Here is a 27406-nt window from a genome sequence, read left to right as displayed (position 1 = left end):
ATGGGCTGGGAGTATACATTGAAAGCGTGGGTTACAACCCAGATTATTTCCGAAATTGGTACAAAGAGTAACACGTCAGGCTGCCAAGGTAGGGAGGTGGAATTCCTTGAGAAGGAGAATGTAAGGCACTTTGCCCTGACCGTAGATAATTCTCAGGGGTCTCTTCAGGATAATTTCTAGTCTATCGGACTGATCCACCGTAAGACCGAAATGCCACACCGGGCAAGCATACTCAAGCTGTGGACGAATATGGTTTGACCTATACAAATTGTCACAAATAGTGCATGACCCCAAAAGAATGTTCAAGGCCTTTTTTTTGACAATAAAAAGCTTAACTCACTCGCTATAGTGGTCAGAAGTGCAAAGGCAAAAATTTATGCATAAAATATGAAATATAATTTTTTTATAGACTGTGAACAGCTTTTTATGTTTTTTCTTTATGGTGGGATGTTTTTATAACTTACTATTTTTTGTACCAATATTTTTATACCATTTTAATTTCAACTGATTTAATACAACTTTAACCTTCGCCAGATTTTGCATTAAATTCACGACCATTTCCATTACCTACCTACGACGCATAATTGTCGAAGTTCCCTTAAAATTGCAGTTATTTTTTGTTCGCAAGTTTATCCAGGCAACCTTTTATGCCCCCCCCCCCTTAAAATCCTCCGCCCCTGAACACAAGGGGTAAAGTCTAAATTTGAACCCATGCAATTTAACGTCCAACCATTATACTTATAGGCTTTACAAGCAAAGGAAGTCTATGATTGAGACGAAGGAACCGAATAAAGTTGTAATTATACTCAGAAGAACTAGAATTAAATTATTATAATTGATACAAAAACATCTTGTGCCATCCAATGGTTTTGAACTTGGAAAGTTATTTGTTCATGCTTCAATTGACTTCTGCACAAGTACTTATTCATTATGACCTTTTTTGCTGTTTGTTTTCATGCTTGATGATCAATCACTTTAGGGGCAGGCGTGGTACAAATTGCACAATTAAATCTTTTTGTTGCAGAATAAAAGCAAAAAATGTTTTGTTCGAGTTTAGTTTCAACGCCTCATTTACTAAATTGCATCAAGAATTTTTGTGTAACTTGAAAAATTGAATTACATCCGAAGACAATTCAATTAACATTTCTCGGTTGGCTCCTTCGGCATTGCGACAGGTCATAGTCTGAGCCAAATAATGCCCTTGGAATTAAAAACTGGGTATGAATAAAGTTCTTCGTAATCATTTGAAGATTTTTGATGTCCTGTTTTTACTAAAAGAAAAAAACACAAAAAAAAACATGACGCCCACAGGTGGACCAAAAAATGTTTCGACTCTTATAGGCATGGAAACTATATTGTATGTAGACAGTGCCAGGGTTGATGTCAACGAAGTCAAAATAGTTTGAAGATTGATTGCATCGAAAAGCTTTGCTGTATCGATCTGGTACCCTACATCTTTTTCGCACAGCACCATAGGGGATCATCGAATTGTCGCGATTTCTAATTTTTCTGTGCTCAAAAAATTTCTAGTCCTCGTAGTGTTACGTAATGTTTCTTCTTTTTTGTCTTAAACGCGACAGTTTAAAAAAAAAAAAAAACTGTTGGGGATGAAATGTCTCTACTAGATAAAATCTGATTACTTTCTTGAATATAGCATTCGATTTTTTTTTTTTAAATAAATCCAAAAACAAAATTTTGCAAAAAACCGGAGCAATACTGTAAACAGCGGAAGAGTTTTGGTTACATAATGAAATTTAATCTTAATGCCTATGTTTGAAACACAAAGAAACATTTTCGGAACGAAAACGGTGTTTTTTAGTTTTGTTGTCTATTCTTTTTTCTTCGTTTTTTTTTTCGTTTCGTATTGTATGTAAATTAAGATTGTTCACGAACCTTCAACCCTAATTTAATTCATTGCAAGAAATGTCATAATTAAAAGAAAAAAGAACATTAGATAAAATCCTGAGAATCCACCTAGGTCTGCGACAGGGAACATATTTTATTATGCAATATCGTCCGAAAACTGTTAGGGGTAAATATGTTCTATTAACCCATCTACCAGGATGTTTATATCCTCTAGATGATGTTAAGTTTATAGCTATTTGATGATTTTACAGCTATATCCCAAAGGATTCGGAATTAGGATTCTTTGGAAGGTTTGTGTACTGACTAGCCATTATTTTAAGGAGACAATTGAAAAATTGTTTTATTTAGATGGAATCTACTAAAAAGCATGTTTTGGGAACAAATTTATTGTTTTTATATTTTATATTTATGTTTTTATATTGTATGTATTTATGTTTTAGAAACCAATAGTATTATCTTAAATAGTAGCCCTGTCTGGTACTTTGCAATCATATTTTAATTTGTGTTGTGAAGATTTGAACTCTCCATGAAATTTTAAAAAGATTTTCGTTACAATGAGATGGCTGCCCAATTTTTCCTCAGTTATAGAATACGCCATAACAGGATATTTTACACCATACCGTGATTCCCAGGTTTCCATATCGTCTTCAATTCGTTTCAGGCAGCGGAACAAATGAACTAACTACAGGAGTGTCGGAAAATTAGAAAAAATCGTAAAGAAGATTTTGTTGTGAAACTTTATTAAAACTATAACATTCAATAATTGTCGTTGGAAGACTCAATACCATCGCGCCTATATTTTGTTATTTTGAAAAGTTCGCGTGTACAGCTGATGTGCCAAGAACGGGATTTGATTCAGATGTGATTCTGGTTCTGGGTATGAGATCACGCGATTTCGCAGCTTTATTTCTGGCTATTTATTTTTTTCAACGTCATATTACATGTTGAAAACCTTCACCGAAAGGTCACTGAGTCCATTTTAAATTTGTCATGCATATTAATAGAGATTAGATGATTTGTTGTTATTTGAATTTTTTAATTGTAAAGTGTAGATTTGCTTATTTGCCAAATGAATGTTTGAGATTCTAATCTCATTAAATATTAGATGTAGATTTTTTACAGCTTTAATCGGATGATCCTGTATCCGTCAAATTTAGATTCTACGACTCAAAAATGTAAATGTCATTCCTGGAAGCCAAATTGATTTTATATGCATTGCTATACACAAAATAAAAAAGAATGTTCTGCCGCTATTCATCTTGTGAGATATACATTTTCATTAACCCAAAACTGGTGAAGAACCAAGTGGCCTTGCTTGACAGATATACCTAGTTTGGGATTTTGATGTAAAGCCACTTAAAAGTACTTGAGACTTGTTCTTGAAGAGACACGTGCTGATCAGCCCACTCAGCATTAACGAGCTGGAGCTTCTGGACCACTGCCATCTATACTATTGAAGCCTTTGCCGTTTGAACGTTGTCCCTTTTTTCTTTTTCTTTTTTTGACTCCTCTGCTAAACGTTCTTACCTCATACACTACAGCCTTATATTTATTTATTTCTTTTACAGAATTTTCTGAGGTGGATTCGCCCACAAGTGGCCAATTGAATATTGAGGATTTTGCTAAAAACTGCCAAGTAGCAACAATTTCAGAAAGTGGAACATCACCAACTGTGGAAGTAGATGGTAGAACGCACAGTAGAAACTCTTCCAATCACTCTGGCTCTGGGACGTCGGGGTTTGGCTCTGTTACTGTAGGGCCCGGGCAGTATGGTTCTTTAGGGAGTCAAAATACTCAGCACAGTCGGCAAAGTAGCTTAGGAGACTCTGGACACATGAGGTTAGTAATTCTTAAAGGCTTAATTGCAAGTATTTTCTAGCACTTGTGTGGATAATTAATAAGATTTTGCTGTCATCAACTTTATCTTTGAAGTACCAATACGATACGACTTCTTGTAAACGCTATCACAGTCAAATCAGGATCTCGGCAAAAATGCAGAAATTAAGACGAATCAGAAAAATGGTCGGGAATCCTGAAACAAGCGAAAAAAGATTTTTCTGTTTTAATGAAGACTGCTCTGTAATAGGGGTCGCCACCGTTTCTGTTTATGGTTAAAACAGAAATAGTAAAAAATGGCAATTAAAAAACGAAACAGAAACGGAGAAAAAAGAAACAGAACTCTGTTTCTTTTTTCCGTTTTTTTTATTGAAGAACAGAAACGGCCTGTTTTTATTAAAAAAAAAACGGCCGTTTTAACAGATATTTCTGTTCTTTTCAGGTACTGCGACATGCATGCATGCAATTTTACTTAACTCTGGGTAAGTGTAAAAGCAGTCAGTCCAAAATTCTAGTGGATCAGAACTATTTTTTCCTGGTCTTTGTATCTCGTTTAAGAAGACTGGAACTGTCTCCTCATATGTCCTGATAGTTTTTGCTGCTACGCAGTCAGTGCTTGTATTGTTAGCATTTTGACTTGAAGAGTTCAACCGCAGCCTAGTCGTGTCGAGAAACTAAAAAAAAGCTGTATTGGAGTCAGTGATGTATTTGGTTAATTTCTGTCTTGATAGGAAGGACGTCAATTTGAAAAGAGTTCAACTAGAATTGAGAGAGTTCTCCTGTACTTCTCTTCTAGGAACTGAACCGCTGGAGAAGAGAGGAGACGGCCTGACGAGCTGAATATCTGTTTATATTGCTCATTTTTTCATAAATTGCAGAGTAAAAAAGCCAGCTTTTGTAAAAAGTAGCAATTCAAACCTAGGACTGGTAAATAAAAGACATTACCTGGGCTGAATAGCCAATAATTCCTTCAAGTCGTTGACTGAATCAGTAATAGCACCACTATCCGGTGTCTCACAAAGCAAATGAAATCCTTCAACCCTCAACGCAACTTTGCTTGCAGAAACATAATTATACCCACTAGCTATCATCGTCATCCTTGCCTGTTTAAACGGGCAAAGAACCCTAATGACACCTTCCACAATGGACCACTCATTGCTCTGAAGTGAAGTTCGAGCTCTCTGACTTTAGCGTCACGAATGTTTAGATTTAAGAAGTTGTGCAGTGGCTCTTTCCGGGTACAATATATTTCTATCATGGTAAGGGTCCTGTTCCGTCGAACATTCATATCCTTTGTGATGGATGGACTAAGATTATATGTCTTGCAGATAGCTGCAAAATGATCATGGAAGACATTTCCAAGATTTTAACCAGGTTTAGTATTTTTACCAATGCTTCTCCCAGCGCCAATACTTCAGTGGAAACTCCTCTTTGGCTTGGTACTGAGTCCTTACTTTTGCTGTCAAGGTCTGGATCATTTAATTCCGAGCTACTATCAACATCATTAATGAAATCTGTATATGTAGTTTCTTCAACGTCTCGTACAATCAGGGCGGGAAAGCCATCTTGTTCAGCAGTATATCTATCTACTCTCTTTAAAGGAAAAACTGTGAACCTATTTATGTATGTATAATTTTTTTTCCTGAAAATTGCCCCATAATTATTTTTTTTGTATTTGAACCAAGGGATTTTCTGGCCTGAAAAAAAAAGATCTAGATCTGTCACGAGTCTGAGAAAATTCGTTTAAAATCTTAATTTTGGTAGAAAAAAATCATTTGAGTGACACCACTTTACATGCATTTCAAGAGTATAAATTACATTCTTCCCCCTCCTCAAAAGTGGTATTAGAATCTATGAGGCATGCAAATTTACACAAGATGACAAATGACACTGAATAGCTAAAGAAAAAGGCATGGAACAAGAAAACAGCAAAATAACATTGAATTGTAAAGGAAAATGTTGCACATCAAAAACCGTTGTTAGAAACGAAAGTAAAATTGCAATCAAATGAAGGATCGTGTTAGTTTAGCGTGCGTGAGTCTGTGAAGGATGAACGGGAAGAAGGAACGGAGTTCATGCCAGAATTTCTTAATTCAATTAAAATTGCTTATTTGACTCCCCATGACTTAAAACTAAAGAATAACGCGATAATTATTAATTAGGGAAGCAAATAATTATTTCATATTAAATTTCTCTGATTGCAAGATCCTTTTCCTTGATTCAAGTTTTCTGAACTGACAAAATTTACCCCGTGTGCTTGACTTTTGTTTTGATTCGAGACCGTCGAGAATCTAGATTTTTATTATAGTTTCATTGTCAACTTTTCATTTTCAGTCGGTAATACGTGTTATATAGAGTTATTTTTGCCTGACTCTCTGAAGTCGGAATTGATTGCTTACGAAAAAGTTGCCTGTTTATCAATTATCTTTACTGTGGCGAGTAAGATCAAAACGAGTAAGATCGTTTATAGACGAAAAAATTCAAGCAAAGAATTTCTGAGGTATTTGCCGAAAGTTTGCTTGGGGGAAGAGGAAACAAGTGCAAAAAATCCAGCATAAAATAAAAAAAGTAATTAGACAAGTAGTTTTAAATTTTGAAAGTAGAATAGTCTAAGATTAATTGTTCTCGTTGCTACATAAATAGAACTGGAAACACTGGCTTTAATGTTGAATATCCCAATCTAATTAAAGTTGTAAGAATGCGATATGATGGCATTCACAAGCAAAACGCGAAAATTTAAGAGCCAAGCAAATTAGCCGAAATGACCCGCATGAGAAATCTGGTGTGAAAAATCAGACCTTTGTTTTTTTCTGTGGAGTGGATACTAATAAGGTGCCCCCTCCCCGTAGTGCATTCGTAGATATGATACTAATACGCTCAATAACTGCCCAGAGATGTTATTGGTTACAAACAAGTAGATTAAATCACCGTGTGGCTCCAGTGCAAGCTCCATAACGTATCCTGACGCTGAAAATGTGAAGAAAACCAAATAAGAGAGTAATATACATATAACTTTATGTTATAATCTTAATATATATTATGATAATTATTTTATATATACTATATATAAAAATAGGGGATGAGGAGATGCATAAGAAGGAAGAGAAAGCGATAGCTTGTGTCTAAGTCAAACTACGGAATGTCGAATACTTTTTGACTGAATGAAGGACATAATAAACTCGAAACGAATGAAAAAGCTAAGTGAATAATCTCTGAAAAGGTTGGAAAGAAGTATGAAGCTCGAAAGGCTATTATCAGGCTTTAGAAAGCCACTAGAACTAAATTTTTTTTGACCTCACAAATAATTACTTAGAATAATCATAATCCCTCTGCAAACGTGATATAGGACTTATACGAACATATGGTGCTCCGCCACTTTGACCCATGGGTCACAGTTGCCGCAACATTACAAGGGATTTTGGCACCGGTGTCTGCCTATCTCTGTTTATCTCGAGGACTTATATGGAACGATACTAACGAATATAATTGAGGCTCCTGAGAACAAGCCTTATAATTTACTGAGAGAAGGTCACCATTTTTGCAGAGCCTTATGACAGAGTCAGGACATGGAAAGGGATAGCAAGATATTATTAGAGTTGGGACCTGGTTATTAGATTACCTGTAAATTCGTAAAAAGAAGCTGTGAGTCTTCCTGAAATGAACCATTTGGAAAACCATATTTGGGTTGCCTGAATAAATTCCAGATTAGATAGAAAAAGCTCTGTAATTCGTGATCAGGTAAGCCGAACAAAGGAATGGTTGCAATGAATTGTTACAAAGAAGTCGACCTAACTGACCAGTTTTGCCTGCTTCAATGACCTTTTCTCGTGGGATTAGAAGGAAAAGCGCTGGCTGTTTGCCAAAGCAGGGTGTCTAACCTATCTTAAATTAATACTTCTGTGAGGAAAACAAGCGCAAAGGCTAGAGAACTTTCTGCTTTTGAAAAACAAAGTATGTGTGCAAAAATAAATTTTTAAAAAGTGCGGACCAGTTAGAAAATGTTGTAAAACCGGAAGTATAAACCTTATGCTTTTATCCGTTCCAGAAATAAGATTTTGATTATGGAGCAATAAATTAAATCCACATGCAAATAGCAAAATTTTTCCTTATTTCCCTTGGCACCAAATTTACGAAAAAAGTTTGAAAAATAATCGCTCCTAATCAGCGTGACATACAATTGAAAATTTGGAGGTACAAGGGTCTGATTTTAATCAATAGTGTTATATAATCGGCAACATTAAACATTATACAATGCAAAGAGTATTTTCGTATGTTTGAAAATATTTCCATAATTTTATTGATTATCTATAAACAATTTTGTTTATCAATGTTTGCTGAAATATCCTATACAGGCATGCACATTTTTTTGAGGGAGTGGGGGAAGGTTATTAATAAGAAGCAAATTTATTTTGATAATTTATGGAAGAAGTTGTGTTGCTTCAGTGTTGTTTAAATATCATAATATATGTATATGATTGGTCAATTGATGCAGTTTTTTCTCTTTTTCTTGATGAAGAAAGCCTCTTTTCGAGCATATGCTGATGGGAGGGGGGCTCTAGTAGCCTAAATTCCCCCAAACCTTATGATTTTCATTGTTTATTTGCCGCTATTTGCGCACAATTTTATAAAGCATTTGTTCGTGTTTGGTTGTGATTATTTCTATTTGATTTTTCTGTATTCACATTTCTTTTTAACTTCCCTTAAAATGATCTTTTTAGAATTCAGTGGATTTGTGGATATAATGAGATAAGAAGCGAATCGAAAACTGTAAATTCAGACAAATTAAATAGTTTGAAATAAGATTATTTGACTCGAAACTGTATGATTTAATGATCAACTTAGGTACAAAAAAGGCTGTTTTGACTCTTTAGAATCAATAGAAAAAAGCTTTTGTTCTTTTTTTTTTAGAAGTGATGCATCAGATTCTAGTTTTTCACGTAACTGAGCCTGATGGTTAAAGATTTGATGTGTCAATGTTTGAATTCATACCAATATGACTGATGAAAAGATTTAGAGATGTTGGGTATATTAAATGAATGGGCAAATATCGTCTCATTCTTTTTCGAATCGATTTGATAAAGTTTATATTGAGTTTTGGAGGAATCGTGGTAATAAAACACAAAAAGTGTTTTGTGTTTTATTTGTTTTAAATTTCGTTGGTTTTAAATTCAAGTCTAGTACCCCCTCCCTCCGCCCCGTAAACTGAGCACAATGAGTTGTTTGATTTTTGCTCACTTTTCATTATATATTTTGGTTTTCGACGCCCTTTCTCAACTTTTTATTTTTGAAACGTATGTTTCTTTCCTTTTAGAAATCCTTGGAAATGAAGGTCGGAATATTAAAAGGTTTGCTGTATCCTGAGACACGCGCCTAAGCCCTCCTTATCAAAAAAAAAATGAAAAAAAAAAGTATTATGTCGTAGGGGAAATCAGAAAACAAGAATCAGCTTTAGCAAGTCGGTAAAGAAATTCACGCGTCTATTTCATTCTTATTCTAATCGAACAGGTTGCATTGTTATGGTCTCTTTTTAATTCTTGACACTAATGAGCATGATATCTTCTGGTTTTACTTCTGAACCAAAGCACCTACCCAAATTCAGTGTAGGACTCGACGCTTGTCGAGAGGAGTGAATTGTCATGTTCTGACAACAGTGTCCTGACGAAGAGTGGTATGGGCTTGTGTAAAGCCTTCATTCAGCTCGATGATCGGCGGCTTCTTGCTGTCAGGTTGTGAACTGATGCCTTCCTATCGTAGTTTCATGATTGCGAAAATGGTCCACCAGTTTCAAAGCATTTTTAAAGATGAGACATATTATTCTAGCCGTTTTGAACCATTAGTTCCGATAAAATGGCATCAGACTGGCATCAGAACCAGTATTTTTATTTTTTAACTTTACCTTGTTTTCAGATAAAATGAAAGCGTGATTATTTTTAGATATGCTAACTTTTGCTACAGGTTTAGTCATTTGGAAGTTAGAGTACTCTGAATAGCCATCTGTAAGCAGAAGGTAGCATATCTCAGGAGGCACAGATTAAGCAGTACAAAAAAGGGTCTCATCTCACTTTCTAGTGTCGTAATGGAAGAAAGGTCAATATAGCTGGGTTGATTTTTACAGATGAAGGATGATAGGTTGCCAAAAATTGTGCTTTCTGGTAATTCAGCTAGGGCCAAACCCAGACATTCCTAAATGGGGTGAGAAAAGGTCATGCAAAAGATTTAAAGGAAGTAGGCAATACATTTAGAGGGACTGAAGCTCTGAGCAGAGTAGGGCGAATGAGAAATGTTGGCATTTGTATTGCCTCTGGCCGCTTGGTGCTGCTATAAGATGTCAGTAGGAGCATGAATAGAATTTTCTTTTTTTAAAGACTTGAAATTATTTTTACATTTATTTTAATACTTTTTTTAGATCTTATTTTGGCCCTCTGTCATACCGACTGTGCTGCAAAACTACTTTTTTGGCTGCTTAAAAAGCAAAACCTAAATTAGTGAAATTTGTATGTTTTTTGCAAAAGCCAAAGAAGGAATGGCCACGCTTACGATAGCTGTTCTTGTAGAATATAGAATTTTTTGGATTGCACTAGAGTTTCCTCTGAAATCATTTAAAAGTAAATTACAATGCGTTTTGTACATCTTTAAAGGAAAAATCGATGCGTATTGAGTTCCTCTATCTTCCTGTCATGGCTGGTTTTTCTTTAACTGGCATACCCTTTATAATCAGAGAATGTCCTGTAAATCTTTTAACAATTGTGTGCTCATCTAAAATATATACTTTTTAACCCAAGGCTTTTTGCAGTGCTGTAGTTGGAAATACTCTATTTTGTGCATGATTAAAGTTTCTGCCTGTAGACTAACTGCATGATTTCACCTTGCTTATTCTCTTTCCTGCTTTTATTCATAGAGCATTTGCATGTGACGAGATTTTGCCTATCCTCACGAAACAAACCGACAATCACAGTGAGCAGCCAGATCGTCCTCGCATACTGACAGTAATTGAGTCAAACTGGACCAGGGGTGTCGGACTTGGACTCGGCGTCAAAATTAGTCTTGCCTCAGCAAACAAAGTCAGTCCGGCAGTAGATGCCACCATAAGCCCTTGTGATAGTTGTTATAGTAGTGGCTCTGATAGCATTGGGTCCTTCACTGTTGATAGTGTTGTCTATAGGCGTAGAAGGTATTCAAAAACTTTTGGTGATGTGTCTTATCACTTGTTTGTTTGTCTTCATGTGTTTGCTTTAATGTTGGAGATTCCTTCGTTGTTGTGGTGTCCGGGTTGTGGTGACGCTTTTGGAATGATATAGCACATTGCAATGGTACCAGTGGTATGTTCGTTGTGTTCAGGCACGAACGCAAGGGTGGGAGAGGGAGGGGATCTTACGATATGTATATGGGTTATATGATTTGCCTGCTTTCTGCTGTTTTATCAAAGCTTAAACTAATCCCGACTCATCACTCTAAACTCGTCCATATGTGCCTGTTTTTTTGTTGTTGTTTTTCTTTTGCAAGGTTATGGGTCTTGGAAGTTTCTATCACTTTGAAAGTAAAGAACATATTCGTAAATTTATTTGGAATACAAATCCTGTTTTTATTTTGCCATATTTGCAGACGATTTCAAAGATCAAAGATTTTGCATTGTTTAATATGTAACATTAATATGTAACATGAAACTTTTCTTTCAACATCTTGTACATTCATCTTTAATATCTTATCACTGTAAGTTCTCTTTGTCTCTGGTTTGGACCCTTTAATTGAGCACGTTCGTCTTTTCCTATCTAAAAAATGAGGAGAAAGGGCTGATACTGTTTTTTTTTTTCTCTCTCTTTCGCTTAGTATTGTTTATCTTTTTTTACAATTATTTTGGTTCTCGCTAGTAATTTTTTCCACACTCTTATAATGCCAAATATGAGGGATATACTAGCTGCATTTTTTTCTTTTAATATCGAGATAAATTCATTTAACATTCATCAGAGATATGAGATAATGAGATATACATTTATTAAGAAAAGAAAACAAACACTATTCACCATTCGCCTACCAAGAAAGGCAATAAGCTTATAAGGGCAAGCGAGGTTATCACCCTCGGCTAATTAAAACCACGTTCATATCACGCTACTCAATACAAAAGAAGCTCAAATGATGAAGGAAGAAAGGAAAAAAATAGAGAGAGGAAAAAAACATCACATACTCTTACGGAATTAAATGCAAAGGATGACTACGACCCCTCCTCCGCTCGGCTAGTCCATATTTTCCTAGTCCTCTAATTTAACATCGCTTGCTCTATTTTTATCTCTTCTTCATCTAGATAAAAGCTCAGAAAAATAAATAAAAAAGAGCAAAGTTAATTTGATTATTTTTGTAAATATATATATATATATATATATATATATATATATATATATATATATATATATATATATATATATATATATATATATATATATATATATATATATATATATATATATATATAATGTTCCTGAAATGCTCCAGCAACTTTTGATGCATATTGGTAAATACACGGACTTGAACCTTATTAAAGGCTCAACTAAAAAAACATACTTTTTTTCAGCTTACTTCACTGTTGCTACTACTAGCAACTCAATGCAGGACCATGCAGGACCAGACCACTGGACACTAAAAAAGCTCTGAATGTTCCTCTTTCCCAATTTATTCCGATTACTACTCTTTGTCCCGTCTTTTGACTGTCCGATTTCCAGAAGAATCGTCTAACGACAATCCTATGTACCCGGTTGAGTGACTGCCTATTATGTCTATTAAACAATAAGCTATGCCAGTGGTCCCCAACCGATTGTTGGCCGTGTCCCACCTAGACATTTCTAGAATCTTGATGTCCCCCAAGTAATATTTAAATTTTGTTATCCAAAATTTTACGTGTATTCACCTGAAGGAAGTTAAAAGGCCACTAATATCTTTCTTTATGTTGTGTTCTCTGCATATTTTATACTAATGAAAAATGTTGTCTGAAAACAACACCTTTTATACAATGTATAACGTCATTGTAATACTATCATGTACCTTTCTCTCCCCATAAACCCATTTGAATATAACGTCATTCACATGAATCATATATATATTTAGTTAAAGTTCTAAAGTGTAGTCAGCCAAAGGGTGCGTGTCTTGCCCATGATCCACCAAAATATTGTCATGCTCCACCGAAGGGGCCTGCTCCCCGTTGGGAATCACTAAGATGTACAAAAAATGTGACTCGACCGCGCTTTCTATATAACAATGAAAGAAAGTTTAAGATGGCTAGGCCACGCTTTACAGTTTAAGGATGACAGATTGCCAAACGTTGTGCTTTTTTGACATCAAAGGCATATGGAAGGATCTAAAGGGAACTAGAGCTTCATGGGAGTGGGTAAAGAGTAAAACGTGAGAAAACTTAAGTAGATGAACAGGGCATGTAGCTCTCTTAGTCCCAGGTGGCTTGGTGCTATACTGAGATGTTAGTAGTAGTAGTAACAGTAGTAGTAATCATCTTCCAACAGTAGAAAGTCCCCTAGCCATCTTAATTTGTCTTTTTGGAAATAGGATCAGACCATTTTTTCTTATTGCCTCTTGTTTGATGCACGATTAGTCAAACGAGTACTCAAAACTGTCCTTTGCTAATTCCTCTGGGAAAGCTGTAGCATAACTTTCTTGATATTTCAAAGTATCCATGTTTCATAATTATAATTAGTCGCTGTTGTTACCGGCGTTCCCAATATCCTAATTCAAGGCCGAAGACCTATCTTTGTACTCTCCCGATTTTTTTCATCTATGAAAAAAACTCTAATCCTTGCCTATTCTAACTTTTAAATTTTCTTTCCATCCACTATCTTTGTCTTACCATTTGTTGGCACGACAATCAACCAAGCCTCATCTGCTTGAAACTACCTTCCGCGGCCCCTTCCTTGCCCCTGTTTTTGTATATCTGTACAAAGTTTTGTATGTCAACGCTTTTTAGTGCTTACCATGCTCAATGCTCGGTAAATTTGTATTTAATTCATAGCAGTTCTAATTATGCTGAAGATGTTAGAGAGGATTACATTTTTGAAGTATAGCCCAACAAAAATTCATTTTTATATCGCTTCATTGACTTTAGTTTCTTATAGAAATGCCAGTAATAGTTCCAGTGGACAGAGTGAATTCGGATCTATAGATAGGAAGAGTCCAAATACAGCATCCTTAAGCTTAGAACGGAGACAGAAAATTGAAGAAGGGAAAGAATCTAAGCTTGATGCAACCCGAGTTAACCATGATGACTTAGTAGATGAGCTTCTAAAGAATACTGATCTTCAGATTGAAGTTAAAAAGAATCGAGTTACAGGTTAGTTTTTTGATGGAAATTTTGATAGCTCCCGGTCTGAACCCTCATCCCTATGACAGCGAAAATTATATAACCATGCATAATTGTTGGCTATAATATGACGAAAAAACTATTTTTATGATGACCCCCTTCCTCCCCCCCCCCGATAAAAATTTCCCATTACACAAACTCACACTCCTCCATCTCCTTTTTAAATGTTGATTATGGTCCTGAGTGAGATGTTACTCTTAACGTTCAGGAATTAATGTACTTGCAAGTGAGGTCGCATTAAAAAACTAAGTAGTGTATGGTTGTTTGTTTGTTTTTTGTTTTTTTTTTCGGAGAAAACAGAAAAAAAATATTTAAGAGTTTGAAGTTCCACAATATCGTTTAACCCAGAAAAAATTTAAATAATATCCTAAAAATGCACTTTCTTCGTCAATATCTGTATAACTAAAGTAGGCTTTATATAAGCTAATGAAAAGAACCCCCTTTGGAAAAAAAAATTAGAGACAAATTGGATGGCTGCCAAGTTGTTGGAATAAAAATTTAATAATTTGCGATTAAAAATTTGGGATTGTAGCGTCAGATGTAACCAAGTAAAGAACGAATTGTTTCTCTAAGGTTGGATTTTGATCTTCTCAGCTATGTAAGTTTTTTTTTTTTATAACTCTATATATTGTTTAATGTCAGCTTGTAGGAATCCGTTTACATTTCTAACAAAATCTCCAATGTATTTAATACTTTTCTAGAAATAGCTTGAATACTCTCTAAAACACTGGATTGAGGATTAAAGTAAAAGTATCTAATTGAGATTTCTATCTTCAAAAACCTTTAAGCCCAGATTCTCAGCCTTCTCATTCTGAGAATTCCAAAAAATCACATTTTAGGTTAGGTAGCATTGAAATGCAGCTAATAAATTGTTGTCTTAATTTTATTCTTCCACCAGGGCTAGCGGGTAACTGAAAAATATTACTGATATGACTTGGGACTCGTTCGGAAGCTAATACTTTCTTCCATTTACTTTTTATAAAGCCGTTTTGATAGAAATCAAATTAAAACACAATATTTCTCAAAAAATGTTATTTTTTTGTGTCATTTCCGTATCATTTCTACAATAAAAGTACACAGTTAGGATCACCAACATCGAGAACCCTTAACCGGAGGTTTTGATTCCCATATTTTTTTTCTGTTATTTTCATATTAATGAATTAGAGAAATATGAAGGGGAGTCAGACTCCCCTTCATATTAAGTTTAAAAATACAGTTTTAAAAATGATAGCTTCAAAGAATAGTATGGCGTGTTGAGATGAAGTCAAACGTAGGGAGAACAAGTCAATTGTAGTGAGAACCCCAGGCAAACTGTATACCTTATTTTCATAATTTACGTCACAATCTCACCTTGTATCGCTGATTAACGCTATGTTGACAAAGGCAATGCAGAGGCAATCTAACTGCCTATTAAATTAAAAAACAAGTTTTTTTAACGAAAAGTAAGGAGCGACATTAAAACTTAAAACGAACAGAAATTACTTCGTATATGAAAGGGGCTGCTTCCTCATCAACGCCCCGCTCTTTACGCTAAAGTTTGACTCTTTCTCTTAACTCTACTTTTTAAAACAGTAAAATAGTTTTAAAACAGTCTGTGACTTTTAGGGGTGGTTTTCCCCTATTTTCTAAAATAAGGCAAATTTTCTCAGGCTCGTAACTTTTGATGGGTAAGACTAAACTTGATTAAACTTATATATTTAAAATCAGCATTTAAATTTGATTCTTTTTATGTAGCTATTGATATCAAATTCCATTTTTTAGAGTATTGGTTACTATTGAGCCGGGTCGCTCCGTACTACAGTTCGTTACCACGAACTGTTTGATAGGCATTAGTTCACGCATTCAAAGCGAAACCACTGTTTTGCTTCAAGTCCGTTATTAGAAGAGTTTTACGATGCGATGTTTCGCTTTAAATTGGAAGTGAAGTGTTGAGCGATAATTTGATTAAACGATCAATTTTGGACAATTTGATCCAAACATTGAATAATATAAAAATAAGCTTCGATGACATTAATGCTTACCACAAAAATTTAGATATGAAATTACACCGGCTCAGCCTCCGAATAAAGAAAAATAAACTGTTGGTTATTTTTGGCTGTTCAAAATCAGCGGCATTTCAATGTTTTCCCCTGAGAATTGTTTGTGCCTTTGAGTGATTAAACAAAAGCAGGTTTTTTCAACTGAAAGTAAGGATCAACATTAAAACTAAAACTTATTCCGATATGGGGAGGATACCCCCTCCACAATACCTTGCTCTTCACGCTGACGTTATTTAGAATGTTCAAAAAGCTATCTAATTCTAATTTAACGAACCTTATGTTTCATTTTTTATTCGTAAAGGATTGGGATACAAAGTCATACTTCAGCGTAAAGAGCGAAGTTTTTAAGAGGGGGTATCCCCCACATCCCTCTCCTAAAAAATTCCTCCAGAGAAAATCCCCCCCCCCCGAGAAAAATGTTTGTTTATTTCCACATTACAAAAGCTATGTGTAAGCAATAGGCAATAGGCTTTTATTTTTTTATTTAACGAAAAAACAAGTTTTTTAACTGAAAGTAAGGAACGATATTAAAACTTAAAACGAACAGAAATTATTCCATATATGAAAGGTGCTGTTCCCTCCTCAATGACTCGTTTTTTACACTAAGTGTTGACTGTTTGTCACAACTCTGCTTTTTAAAACAATAAAAACTTAAGCGTATCAGGTGTTGAGGTGGGGACAACCCCTTTTCATATACAGAATACTTTCTGTTCGTTTGTAGTTTTAATGTTGCTCCTTATTTTCAGTATAATTTTTTTTTTTTTTATTTACCGTACATGAGATATACCGTAAATGCTTACCGTACATGAAAAATTAAAACAAAATTTGCAAATTAATTCTCGGGAGATTTGTTCCTTATATGAAGGGTTGCCCCCCCCCCATTACCTTACTCTTTGCGCTAAAGCTGTTAGCACCTTTAGAAAAGCTTCCTATTCAAATTAAAAAGGTCCGTGTTTTAGTAAATGATCTTAAAAAATTGAGACAGACAGTCAAACTTTAGAGTAAAGAGCAAGGTATTAAGGAGGGGGACATCCTTCATATATGGAGGGGGAGCCCCTTCCCCATCAAATACCCTTCAGACAATTCCATCCTCGCTGAGACTCCACTCGCTGTAAAATTGCTTCCGGTCAGCCTGAAAAATTCTCCTTAGCATTCTCTCATTTAAATAAGATTTTAATCTCTAATCGGTTTCTCGATCACTCCAGAAAGGCCCTCTTCCGTGGAAATCATTTCCCAGAAATCAAAATACGCAGAAAATAGCGTCGGATAATTCCGCCGGAACATCCCCGCATGAAAAATTGGCAGAAACCGTAATACTTCCGGGCCGGCACTGATGTTTTCAATAATTTAGTATTTATTATTAAAATATTTATGATATTCAATGCTACTACTATTACTACTACTAACAACTCATCGCAGCACCAAACCGCTTGAGGCCAACACAGTTAAGCACGCTCCTCCTCCATCCCAATCTATTCAAAGCCTCCCTCTGTACACCCTCCCAGGAAGCTCCCATTTCTTTTAAATCTTTCTTTATGACATTCTCCCACCCCAACCGTGGACGATCTGCTTTCCGTTTAGCTCTAGCAGAATTCAACGATATTTTTCGCACCGCTTACTGTTTTAAATATGATCAGTCAGCTGGGTACCCAGAACAATCCGTTGACAATTTCTCCGGAAAATATCTAGCAAATCATAAGGGGAATATAATACAAGGATAAGACCCTTACTAAAGCTCTTCTATTAACAGAATCGAACGCTTGCTCATAATCTATAAAACTGAGGAATAAAGGTGTTTGATAACTTAGGCACTTTTCAGTTATTGACCTAGAGTGAAAATTTGGTCGGCACATCCTCTACCTTTTCCAAAACCGCACTGTTCTTCCCTGAATACTTTGTCTACAGCATCTCTCAGTCTAAAAAAGTATATTGTATATTGTTACTAAGTAATTTGCTACCTACAGAGACCGGACTAATGCCTCGATAATTACCACACTCACTCTTATCACCTTTCTTATAGATTGGTTTGATTAAGGTTTTCCTAAATCGATAGGTACAACCCCTTCTTCCAAAAATCATATTCATAATCTTGAGTAACTTATTTCTAACCTCAGAGCCTCTATATTTAAGAAACTCATTTACCACACTATCAGTACCTGGAGCCTTATTCGTTTTTAATCCTTTTACTCGTGTCACTAATTCTTCCTCACAAAAAAAATCTTCTTTCACATTCAAGGTATGACAAACTTTTTAATTTTCTTCCTTATCTTTTCCTGTAACTCTATCTCGGTTTAGCACATTCTCAAAAAGTTCTGTCCATCTCTCTATAATTCTTTCCTTGTCACTAATTGTGTCTCCGTTCTTATCTTTAACTGGGACAGGTCCAGATTGACTTCTCTCAATTAATTTACACGCCATTACAGAATTTCATTAGTGCGCCGTATAACTGCATCTTCCAGATCCTCGGTAACTTTATTCAAGGCCTCCACTTCACACTTCCTTAGTTCATATTTTAATGCTTTCTCCACTTTTTTTACATTCCTTTTGTTTTCATATGATCAATCACTGAGATAATTATTGTACAAGCCCCTTCTCCTCAATATTAAACATAAAGTTTTTTATAAGTATTCCTAGCTACAGTCCTAACTTTCTTCCCTATTACACCATCAGCAACTTCAAAAATTGTTTTCCTAAAATGATTTCATCCATCTCCCACATTGTCAAATTTTAAACTGTCCAGTTTAGTATTCAACCGTTCCTGAAAAGTTTCTCTCAAATTCTCATCCTGAAGTCTTGTAACATTATAACTTTCCGGGAGGTAGTCACTCTTCCGAAATTTTAACTTTAAATTAACCCTTGACACTACCAGATGGTGTTCTTTACTTTCAACATAGTTTAACAAGCCCTAGTATCTTGTATTGATCCTGCCAGTTTTGGTTTACAATAACTTAATCAATAAGGTTTGCTGTCTTACCGTCACTTGAATACCACGTTAACACCGTATTTTTTATAACTAGATTGGTATACCTACAAAATTGCAACAGAGTGTAGTCATTAGTGTTTCCTACACCAGACTTATCTAGGCTAGGATACCATATATCCCTATTTCCACTGTTCTGGGCGTTACAATCGAACGAAAACACCATATTTCTACCTGGGACCCTGTCTATTTGCTTCTGTAACTGTAAGTAAAATTTATCTGAATCACTGGTATCTCCGTCAGTCCGCTCTACAGAGGCATATACTACTATAATTGATACCCTGAACCCTGAAGTCATAAAATGAGCAATTATTATTTTATTATTAATACCTTCCCAGCCTAAATAAGACTTGCAGCTTCCTTATTCATTTTGAGCCCTACTCCGTGTCTATGTACCCCATCCTTCCTGCCTGAGTAAACAAATTCTATATCACCTAATGTCATGCTTCCTACCCCTGGGATATGAGTTTCTGAAACCCCTAATAAGTCCAGTTCGAATCCGCTCAATTCGCCAGTCAAACTATCAATATGATAGTTATTTTTTAACGTCAAAACATTCCAAGTTCCATTTTTCATGTTCTTTAAATCATTGAAATTATTTTGGCCTCAGGAAAAGCAATGGTCCGGATACCAATGCAGGACGGGGACCAAACATCTTCTCAAATCTATACTGAAGTGCTTAAGCCGGCTTAGAACCGGGCAGCATGAAGTCCTTGGAACCTCCAGTATGAAGGGAGGCTTAGCGGAATCCCGTGCCTATTCTTTGTCACAACATGGTTTTCAGAACTTGGTGATGCTCTTCTATCAACAAGAGTTGAAATCCTGCACAGGCAGTCTCAAGCCTATTACCTCCGACTTTAATTTTTGTCTTTTTCAATGTTATCTTGTACTTTAAGCTAAAAAGGCTTATTTTTTAAAGTTTTCATTTCTGATTCCTAGTCAGATTATACAGGAAAATCCGGAACCCTCAAGGTAGTTTCAGGCACCGCCCCCTCTCCCCAGTCTGCACCCACCGACACTCTTTCATAACAGGTGATTGGAAATTAAAAAGAGCTTATTAATATCAAGAATCGTTATTAAGGAATTAGGACAAAAAGTCAAAACTTTAGCGTAAATGGCAAGGTCTTGAGGATGAGGCAACCCCTTTCTAAATTTTAAATATTCGATTTTATTTACTACAAAAAAGAATTTTACCTTTTCAATTTATTTATTTAAACAAAATTAAACATTTAGCCTCCTTATAGTATATTAAACGCTAAATGCATATTAAATGTGTTCAATACCTTGTGACAATCAAATGTTGCTCCTTGTACTATAAACATATTACATTAAGATGTCTACTGGTACAGAAATTTTAGCCCAGTGCATGGGTTCTGACTATAACTGAAGATAGTCAGTGGTATTAGTAAAGAGCAAGCTTTAGAAAGTGCTTTGCTCTTTGCTAGGATCCAGCTGAGAAAAAGCCGATGGCATATTATGTTGTCTGGAGTTTAGAACTAAGAACGTGACTGCGCCTAACTTTACCACAGTCCTCACATACGCGCAACGTGTCATGCTCCGGCGAGGACAGTTTTTTTTAGTACTCAAATGAGTTCTAACAAGAGTTCAGATTATCTAAGTTGTAAAAGTTGTTACTATTGTTAACACAAATTTGAAACTATACAACGTACATAAAAACCAGGATTGAATACCAAATAACGTTAATTATATCAATAATTAGCGATGTAACAAAAGACACAGCCAACTACATTGTATTAATAACAATCAAAACTATGAGGCTTGTACGCTATTCTTAACGTAATGATGCCAACAATAACAGAAAATGTGAATTTTTGATAATGACTATGCAACAATGAATAATTTAAAATCTGCTCAGGATTGAGGTATGAATGGATTAATGGGAATTGTTTGTGGGAATCGTATGAATGAATTGTTTTTATGTTTAGTGGGTTTAGTTTTATGATAATAGTTTAGATGATGAATGAAATGCTTTGGTGTGGGAAAAGAACCGAAGATGTTATATTACTAGATACTGAATATTGCTATGTTAAACAATTCTCTCATGTCTTTCCTTTGTGGAAGACAATCAAAACAGAACTAATATGAATTTAGGCAATATTTCAAGCGACAGCAATTTTGGGGCCGGAAATGCTCTTTTTCACCGGTTCTCTCTATAGTTATTTAATTGTTGTCAATGGATGCCTAAATTGTACCGGCTTTCGTAATGCAGGGCAGTATTTTGACTTGGAAGATGTAAGGCTGTTGAACAAAATAGTAAGAACTGTTAGGGTAGAGTAAAAGGAAAAAAGAGGATGTTTATTTTGTTTTTCTAGTTTCTAATCCATTGATAACTTATAGGTTTGCATTCATTTTGTATTTGATGTAATTCTGTAATCTGCTTTCTTAAAGTGCGAGATTCCCAACCGGTTTTGGGGCTAGGTCATCTTTAAAGGCTACCATCGAGAATTTGCACTGTATAGAAACATAAACAGTACAATCAATTCCTATGTCAACCATTAGACAAAGCCAAACCGAGGTGCAGCTGCTCCGGAGTACATATTAACCAGAAGAAACATAAGCGACATTAGATTTTTTCATAGAACGAAAGAATTTTACCAGTTTTTTTTCAAAGAGAAATTATGTGGTCGGTATGAATGCAGACTCTAAGCTAAATTAAATTTAGTCACTTCCTATTTTCACATATGTTTCTTGATATTGGTTGGATTTTTATTGTCTGTAGTACTGAGGAGCTCATTAAGAAGATGGTCAGATACTGGTTTTTAAAACTGTTTCCTCTGTGCTGAAAAAAGGAGATAATCAAATGTTTAAACTACTAAAAATAAAATAATTACTTGCTATTTTATTCTCCTTGGTTGGGATTTCTGTTGATTTCACGGAACTTAAATTTCACTACGTAATATGCACGTATGTGCAAAAAAATATCGAATATATTCTTCAAGGGGGAAGTCCTCGCAGCCAACTTAGCAGTTCAGGTATTTGCATTCAAGCCAAATTCGATGGATTAGTCGGGTTCTCAACGAAAATTTCTGTAATGTTGCTGTAATTTCAGTAGATTGCCCCTTTGGGGTAAAACATTTTGTGGCAAATTGCTTTACCACTATTTATGAAATTCTGGCTATTTCCCTGTTGCAGCGTTAATGAATTGTTAGCCCTGGAAATTTCTGTATTTGCTACAATTTAATCCAAATCCACCTTTAAGAAATCCTAGATCCGCCACTCAGTCAAGTCATAATTCATACCCGTGAGATGTGACAGTACAGAACCATTTTGCCGGCTCACCCCCTTTCTTTCTGCTTTCTCAATAATAAATAATACAGGTTCGCACCATTTTTTAATGTTGATCTTGAAACAGAGAAACATACAATGGATCGTTTAAACACGGAAAATGGGAGGAACTTTTATACGCACCGAGACACTAGGTGACAGATATTTTTAGGATGATCGTACTGTTGATATTTCACTACAGTGGGTATCTGTAACCGTATACGAGATTTTAAGCTAGTTTTGACCAACCTTACAGCGAGGTCATCGATTTGAGGGTGCAATGGGGGTATTTGTTACAGTATACGAAACTCCAAACGAGGCCAACCTTATGGCAAGATCATCAGTTTGAGGCAGCCATGGGGTTATCTTTCACTCTACACGAGACTCTAAACCAGCCTTACAGCGAAGTCATCAATTTGGGGCCATCATGGGGGGGGGGGGGGGGTCTGCAGCAATATGAAATTCTAATTCAGTTTCGACCAACCTCTCTGTGAGGTCGTCGATTTGAGACTGCCATTGGGGTATCTGTAACAGTAAATGAAATTCTAAACCAGTTTTTACAAACTTTACAACGAAGCCATCCATTTTTAGGCTGCCATGGGGGTATCTTTAACGAAGTACGAGATTCTAAATCAGTTTTGACCAAGTTTGTGGCTAGGTCACTGATTTGAGGCTGTTAGGGGGGCGAAAGTCCATGTATATGTATACAATAACGAGAACTATACAGGTTTGTGAACCGTCTTTAAGGCTGTTTCTTGCTTAATTCCGAGTTGTTCTGATCACCCAGTCGCTGCAGGACCCTACGCAGGAACACGCAGCTTTTTTTACCTGCCACTGCCAGTAATCTTCAAACTAACTTTAAAACGTTTCAGCAAAACTTTAAAATGTTTTGACATAACCGATAGTATTTATCAACACTGATCAGAAATGAAAAATCAGAACTGCGCCAAAATGCAACAGAAAAGGATTTACATTTCTTTCATCTATGCTGTGATTAAGCATGTTTTTATAGATGGCGAGCTCAAATGCAGGTCTTAGTCGTACCGCTTTATATTAAGCTGAAATGTTGAAGTTGAAGGGGTCAAAATGTGAGGAAGTGTATTTCCACTATCTATTTTCAATGTCTCTGGGGAGGAATCGCTTTCAGATCTATAACGAAAATATGGCAAAGAGCATAATCTCAGTTAATATTTGAGATTTAAAGACTAAGAACTTGCTGTCGCAATCATGTTTAGGCTTCCTTACTTTCTATAAAATAAATTTTTCTCTAAAAATGTGACTTGGGGATAAATACTCACTTGGTGAACCTTTCTTGTTTGCCTCTGAAAGTGGATTGAGTACCTTTATACATACCGTTAAAGACACAATAGAGTACATGAAGTTCAAGTATGGAAAATTGCCTCTGTTGCCTCTTACCTTTGCAATAGGGTGTCCGAGTTGTGAAAAAAAAAGAGAAACCAAAAATTTCAAGGACATTGTTAAAACTTACAGATAAATAGATGCAATATTTATAGGTGCGCACATACCCAGTCCTTAGGGGGTGAGGATTAGAGCTTTTTCCTTAAACACTGGGTTGTCAGTTAAATTTTAAAAAAATTATAGAATCGCTCTGAAATCGTGCTAGTTTCGAGTCTACTTTCAGACTTTTTCTATTACCCTCTGGTTTTTTGTTTAATCTTTTTGATATTGCTTTCTTTTTTTTTGCAAAATGTTCTTTTTCAGACGTTAAGTATGCAAATCGTCAAGGGTATATCATGTAATACAAATTGTTTACTAAAGTCAATAATTTAATGAAATATATTCTAGTACCTTTAATTTAATTAAGTTTTGTTGCTTTTTATGTGAAAAACGAAATGTCCCGTGCTCCAAACAACTTTCATGAATTACTTCTCTGCAATTGCGCACTTTCCTCTTAGTAAAGAACATAATAATTTCGGAAAAAGCAAATAAGCTAGGCAAAGGCAATACATTTCTTATTTAATTATTGGAATCAACAAATAAAATTACAAGAAATTTAATAAAAAGAATCTGTTACAGGCCATATCGTCGTTTTACTAATTTTTTCTCCAAATTTGGTATTTGGGAAAATAAACAGCGACACCAGGAGTCGAAACCCTGTACTCATGGACAAAGAGTCTCAAATCTAGCGTGCTAACCGCTCGGCTAGGATGGCTCTAAAAGATTCAAGGTCATCACACTATACATAGTTCCCAAAAAAATTAAAAAACCTGAAGTATATTTTTCATTTTTTCGCTCTTGTAAAGTTAAAAATTTTGCATCATAATACTTTTAGAGATACCACGTCTGAACTGGTTAAGCATTTTTTTTTAATAATCAGCTTATCAAATTAAATCTTTTTTTCTGAACAACTACAACAAATTTTCTACAAGTTTCGATTAGTGTTTGCAACCCACCATTCGACAATTTGATAGGATCTAAATCAAGTGAAGACCAGATTCTCGTAAAATCTTTGAAATGACATGAAATGAAAGTTAATTTTATATGTCATTTTTGTATTGATTAGCACCCAAACAATACCCAATTGAATCTTCCAATGTTATAGTCTGATACTCTTGTTTCATTGCTGGGCATGGCGATATAAGCAGATACTTTTATAGTTACTTTTTCAAATGCTACAACACTCGAATCTCTACACCATTTTGATAACCCAATTTGATCATCTTACTCTGTAGTAAGATTGACGATCCGAGAACGAGTCTCAATAAAAACCAAATTCTCTCTAGAATGTTGCCAATGAAAATTGAAGATCTAAAATATTACTGTCAATTTAACAATTCGATCACCTGTGACAAAAATTTGGGTTTCAAAATTAACAACTAATTTGGAATAACTTTGTTGGACACACCTTGGCTCTAGTTGCTTGGTTGAATTTCATTGTCTCTGAAGCCTGTTGTTGTAGTCCAGATGTCAGACATCTATTTAGTGGTCAGAAAAGGGCCCAAGTTCTGGGTCCTCTGGAAAATTTTGTGTTTCATTACCATTTTTGTTGTTTTTGAAAATCGTCATAAAATTCATTTCTTTCAATTTCTTTGACCTGGGAGCCTTCAGTAAAACCATGTTCACTTGTTCTTACTGAAAAAATATAATGTCTATGTTGTATTCTTTTTAGGATCGTGTCTTCAGCTTTTAATTGGAAAAGATGGTAAAACGACATTAGGAAGTGGTCAACAAAACGATGATGGAACTCCAGTTATATTAGAAAAACGATAAAGACTTGGTGTATTTTAGGCTTTTCAAATTAATGGTACTAGTCAAGTGTGTATTAATTTCTATCTCCGTTCGACAAACTGCTTCGAATCGCAAGAACAGCATGAGCATAAATGCCACGCCATACGCTAATGTGCCAGTTACTGGCACCTAAAACATGGTTTTACTTTTAAATAGATAGCTTATAGAGTCTGCTGAAAGTCAAGAAAGATATATAATTGTAAAGTAGGCGCACAAGAAATGTGGAAAATATACAAATTACTCCTAAATAATACTTCCGGCCTATTTTGAATAGCCTTTAAGCATCCCAAAAGCTGAGGGCGATTTATCGATAATGGATGACGAAAAACGTTAAAAGATAGTGCCAGTGAAATCTTATCCCGTTGATAACAGGTACACTATCTTAGGCATTTTTCAGTGGCGGTTTGGGATTTCAAACTGATAAACTAAATTGTGACTGGTGTTGAACTGACTATCTTGATGAGTGAATTCGAATTATACTTTCTACAGTATTGACAAGAGTGAAATTGTGTTTTCAGGACCTGAAATCCCCAAACTCCGAATGTTACTATTCTAAATATAATCTTTAGGTATTTTAAGGGGCCAGGATAGTTGCAGGAAAACACCAACTTACAAGATGAAAAAGAATGCGTGAAAGATACGACAAGCTCATACGGGAAGATAATAATTAGTCGAATAATTGAAATTTTGACGTTTTATTTTGCTATGTAAAAACTGTGTTTGTAAGTTATTTTTTTTTAGAGATAAAGTTAAATTTTTGTGTATATTTCATCTTGGCTATTATCAGGTGATTGTTCAAACTTGACAAAATAAAGGATAGCATAGGGGAACTATAATCTGTGATCTGCTTGGCTCCTTACCTTGGGACATATTGGGCTTGCAACCTTTGATTGATTTTACAAAATACCCCCGTCCCCCTCCTGCTTAGAATGTAGGGCACAAGATTACTTATAAGAATAGCTTATATGTTACCTTATTAGGCAATTGTATGGAAATTGGTTAGCGTCCTCGGAATTTCGTGATCCACTCTGCCGTGTTGTAAAGTTGGGTTCGATTTTGATTGGGTCTTAAATTCAGACTTCGCCGGACTGGTATTTCTCTATTTTCAAACATGGTAGCATAACATGTTAATTTTTTTTTAAACTGGCTACGGAATTATCACTGAATGCTTAATACTTCACACGCACTATGAACATATTATACTCATTAGCCACACGTACTGCCTGATCATAAACTGGGATACTCTTATGTTAAGTTTTTTTTATAACCTTTAGCATTCATTATAATTATACAAATATGAATTTTTTCCCAAAAAATTATGAATATAAGTGAAAACGAGATGCGAGAAACGATTGAGCTTTACATAGCATACATTACAAATTGATCTATGTTGTATGTGCATCAATGCTGTATTTAAAACACCAACTTAGTGTTGAAAAACACCAACTTATGTGAAGCCCAATCCGTTTTACGGCCCCCAGTTTCACTTATATTTATAAATTCTTGAAAATAAAAATTAGTAGCTGCTTTTTAGCCCATTTTGAAAACGACTTTTCTAAACTTGTAACTGTTATTTCGTATTTTATTAACATGAAACTGTATTTATTCTTATGCAAATCTCTATATGCTTCATATCTCAAACTCCTATCTCCTCTTGGTTTCCAGTTGGAACTAGCATGTAGCATGATTTCGAGTTCTATTTTAAGCTCCTTGAAAATTTGTCTCATCTAAGATTTGACCTTAAGTATCAAGGCCAAAGGCAAGTGTTCTCTGCACCTTGTCATAAAACGAGAA

General features: G+C 35.2%; 1 protein-coding gene across 1 annotated transcript; it reads left to right on the top strand.

Moving 5' to 3' along the window:
- Positions 1-26376, top strand: LOC136036773 (uncharacterized). The gene is made up of 5 exons (XM_065719099.1): positions 1-120; positions 3326-3705; positions 10601-10873; positions 13815-14029; positions 25494-26376. Exons 1-5 carry the CDS (start codon positions 1-3, stop codon positions 25592-25594), a joined length of 1089 nt encoding a protein of 362 aa, XP_065575171.1. The 3' UTR covers positions 25595-26376.
- The last annotated feature ends 1030 nt before the right edge of the window (positions 26377-27406 follow it).

The sequence above is a fragment of the Artemia franciscana genome, chromosome 16 (genome assembly GCF_032884065.1).
Source record: "Artemia franciscana chromosome 16, ASM3288406v1, whole genome shotgun sequence".
Classification (NCBI taxonomy): Eukaryota; Metazoa; Arthropoda; class Branchiopoda; order Anostraca; family Artemiidae; genus Artemia; species Artemia franciscana.
The sequence above is the reverse complement of the archived record's forward strand: the minus strand, read 5'-3'. Positions and strand labels throughout refer to the sequence as shown.

What these genes read in the sequence shown, in the direction of transcription:
- LOC136036773 (XM_065719099.1), top strand. Translation starts at nt 1, where the DNA reads ATGGGCTGGGAGTATACATTGAAAGCGTGGGTTACAACCCAGATTATT. An exon ending in GGAGACTCTGGACACATGAG is followed by an intron (nt 3,706 to 10,600) that starts GTTAGTAATTCT and finishes TTTTATTCATAG; the next exon opens with AGCATTTGCATGTGACGAGA. An exon ending in TAAAAAGAATCGAGTTACAG is followed by an intron (nt 14,030 to 25,493) that starts GTTAGTTTTTTG and finishes TATTCTTTTTAG; the next exon opens with GATCGTGTCTTCAGCTTTTA.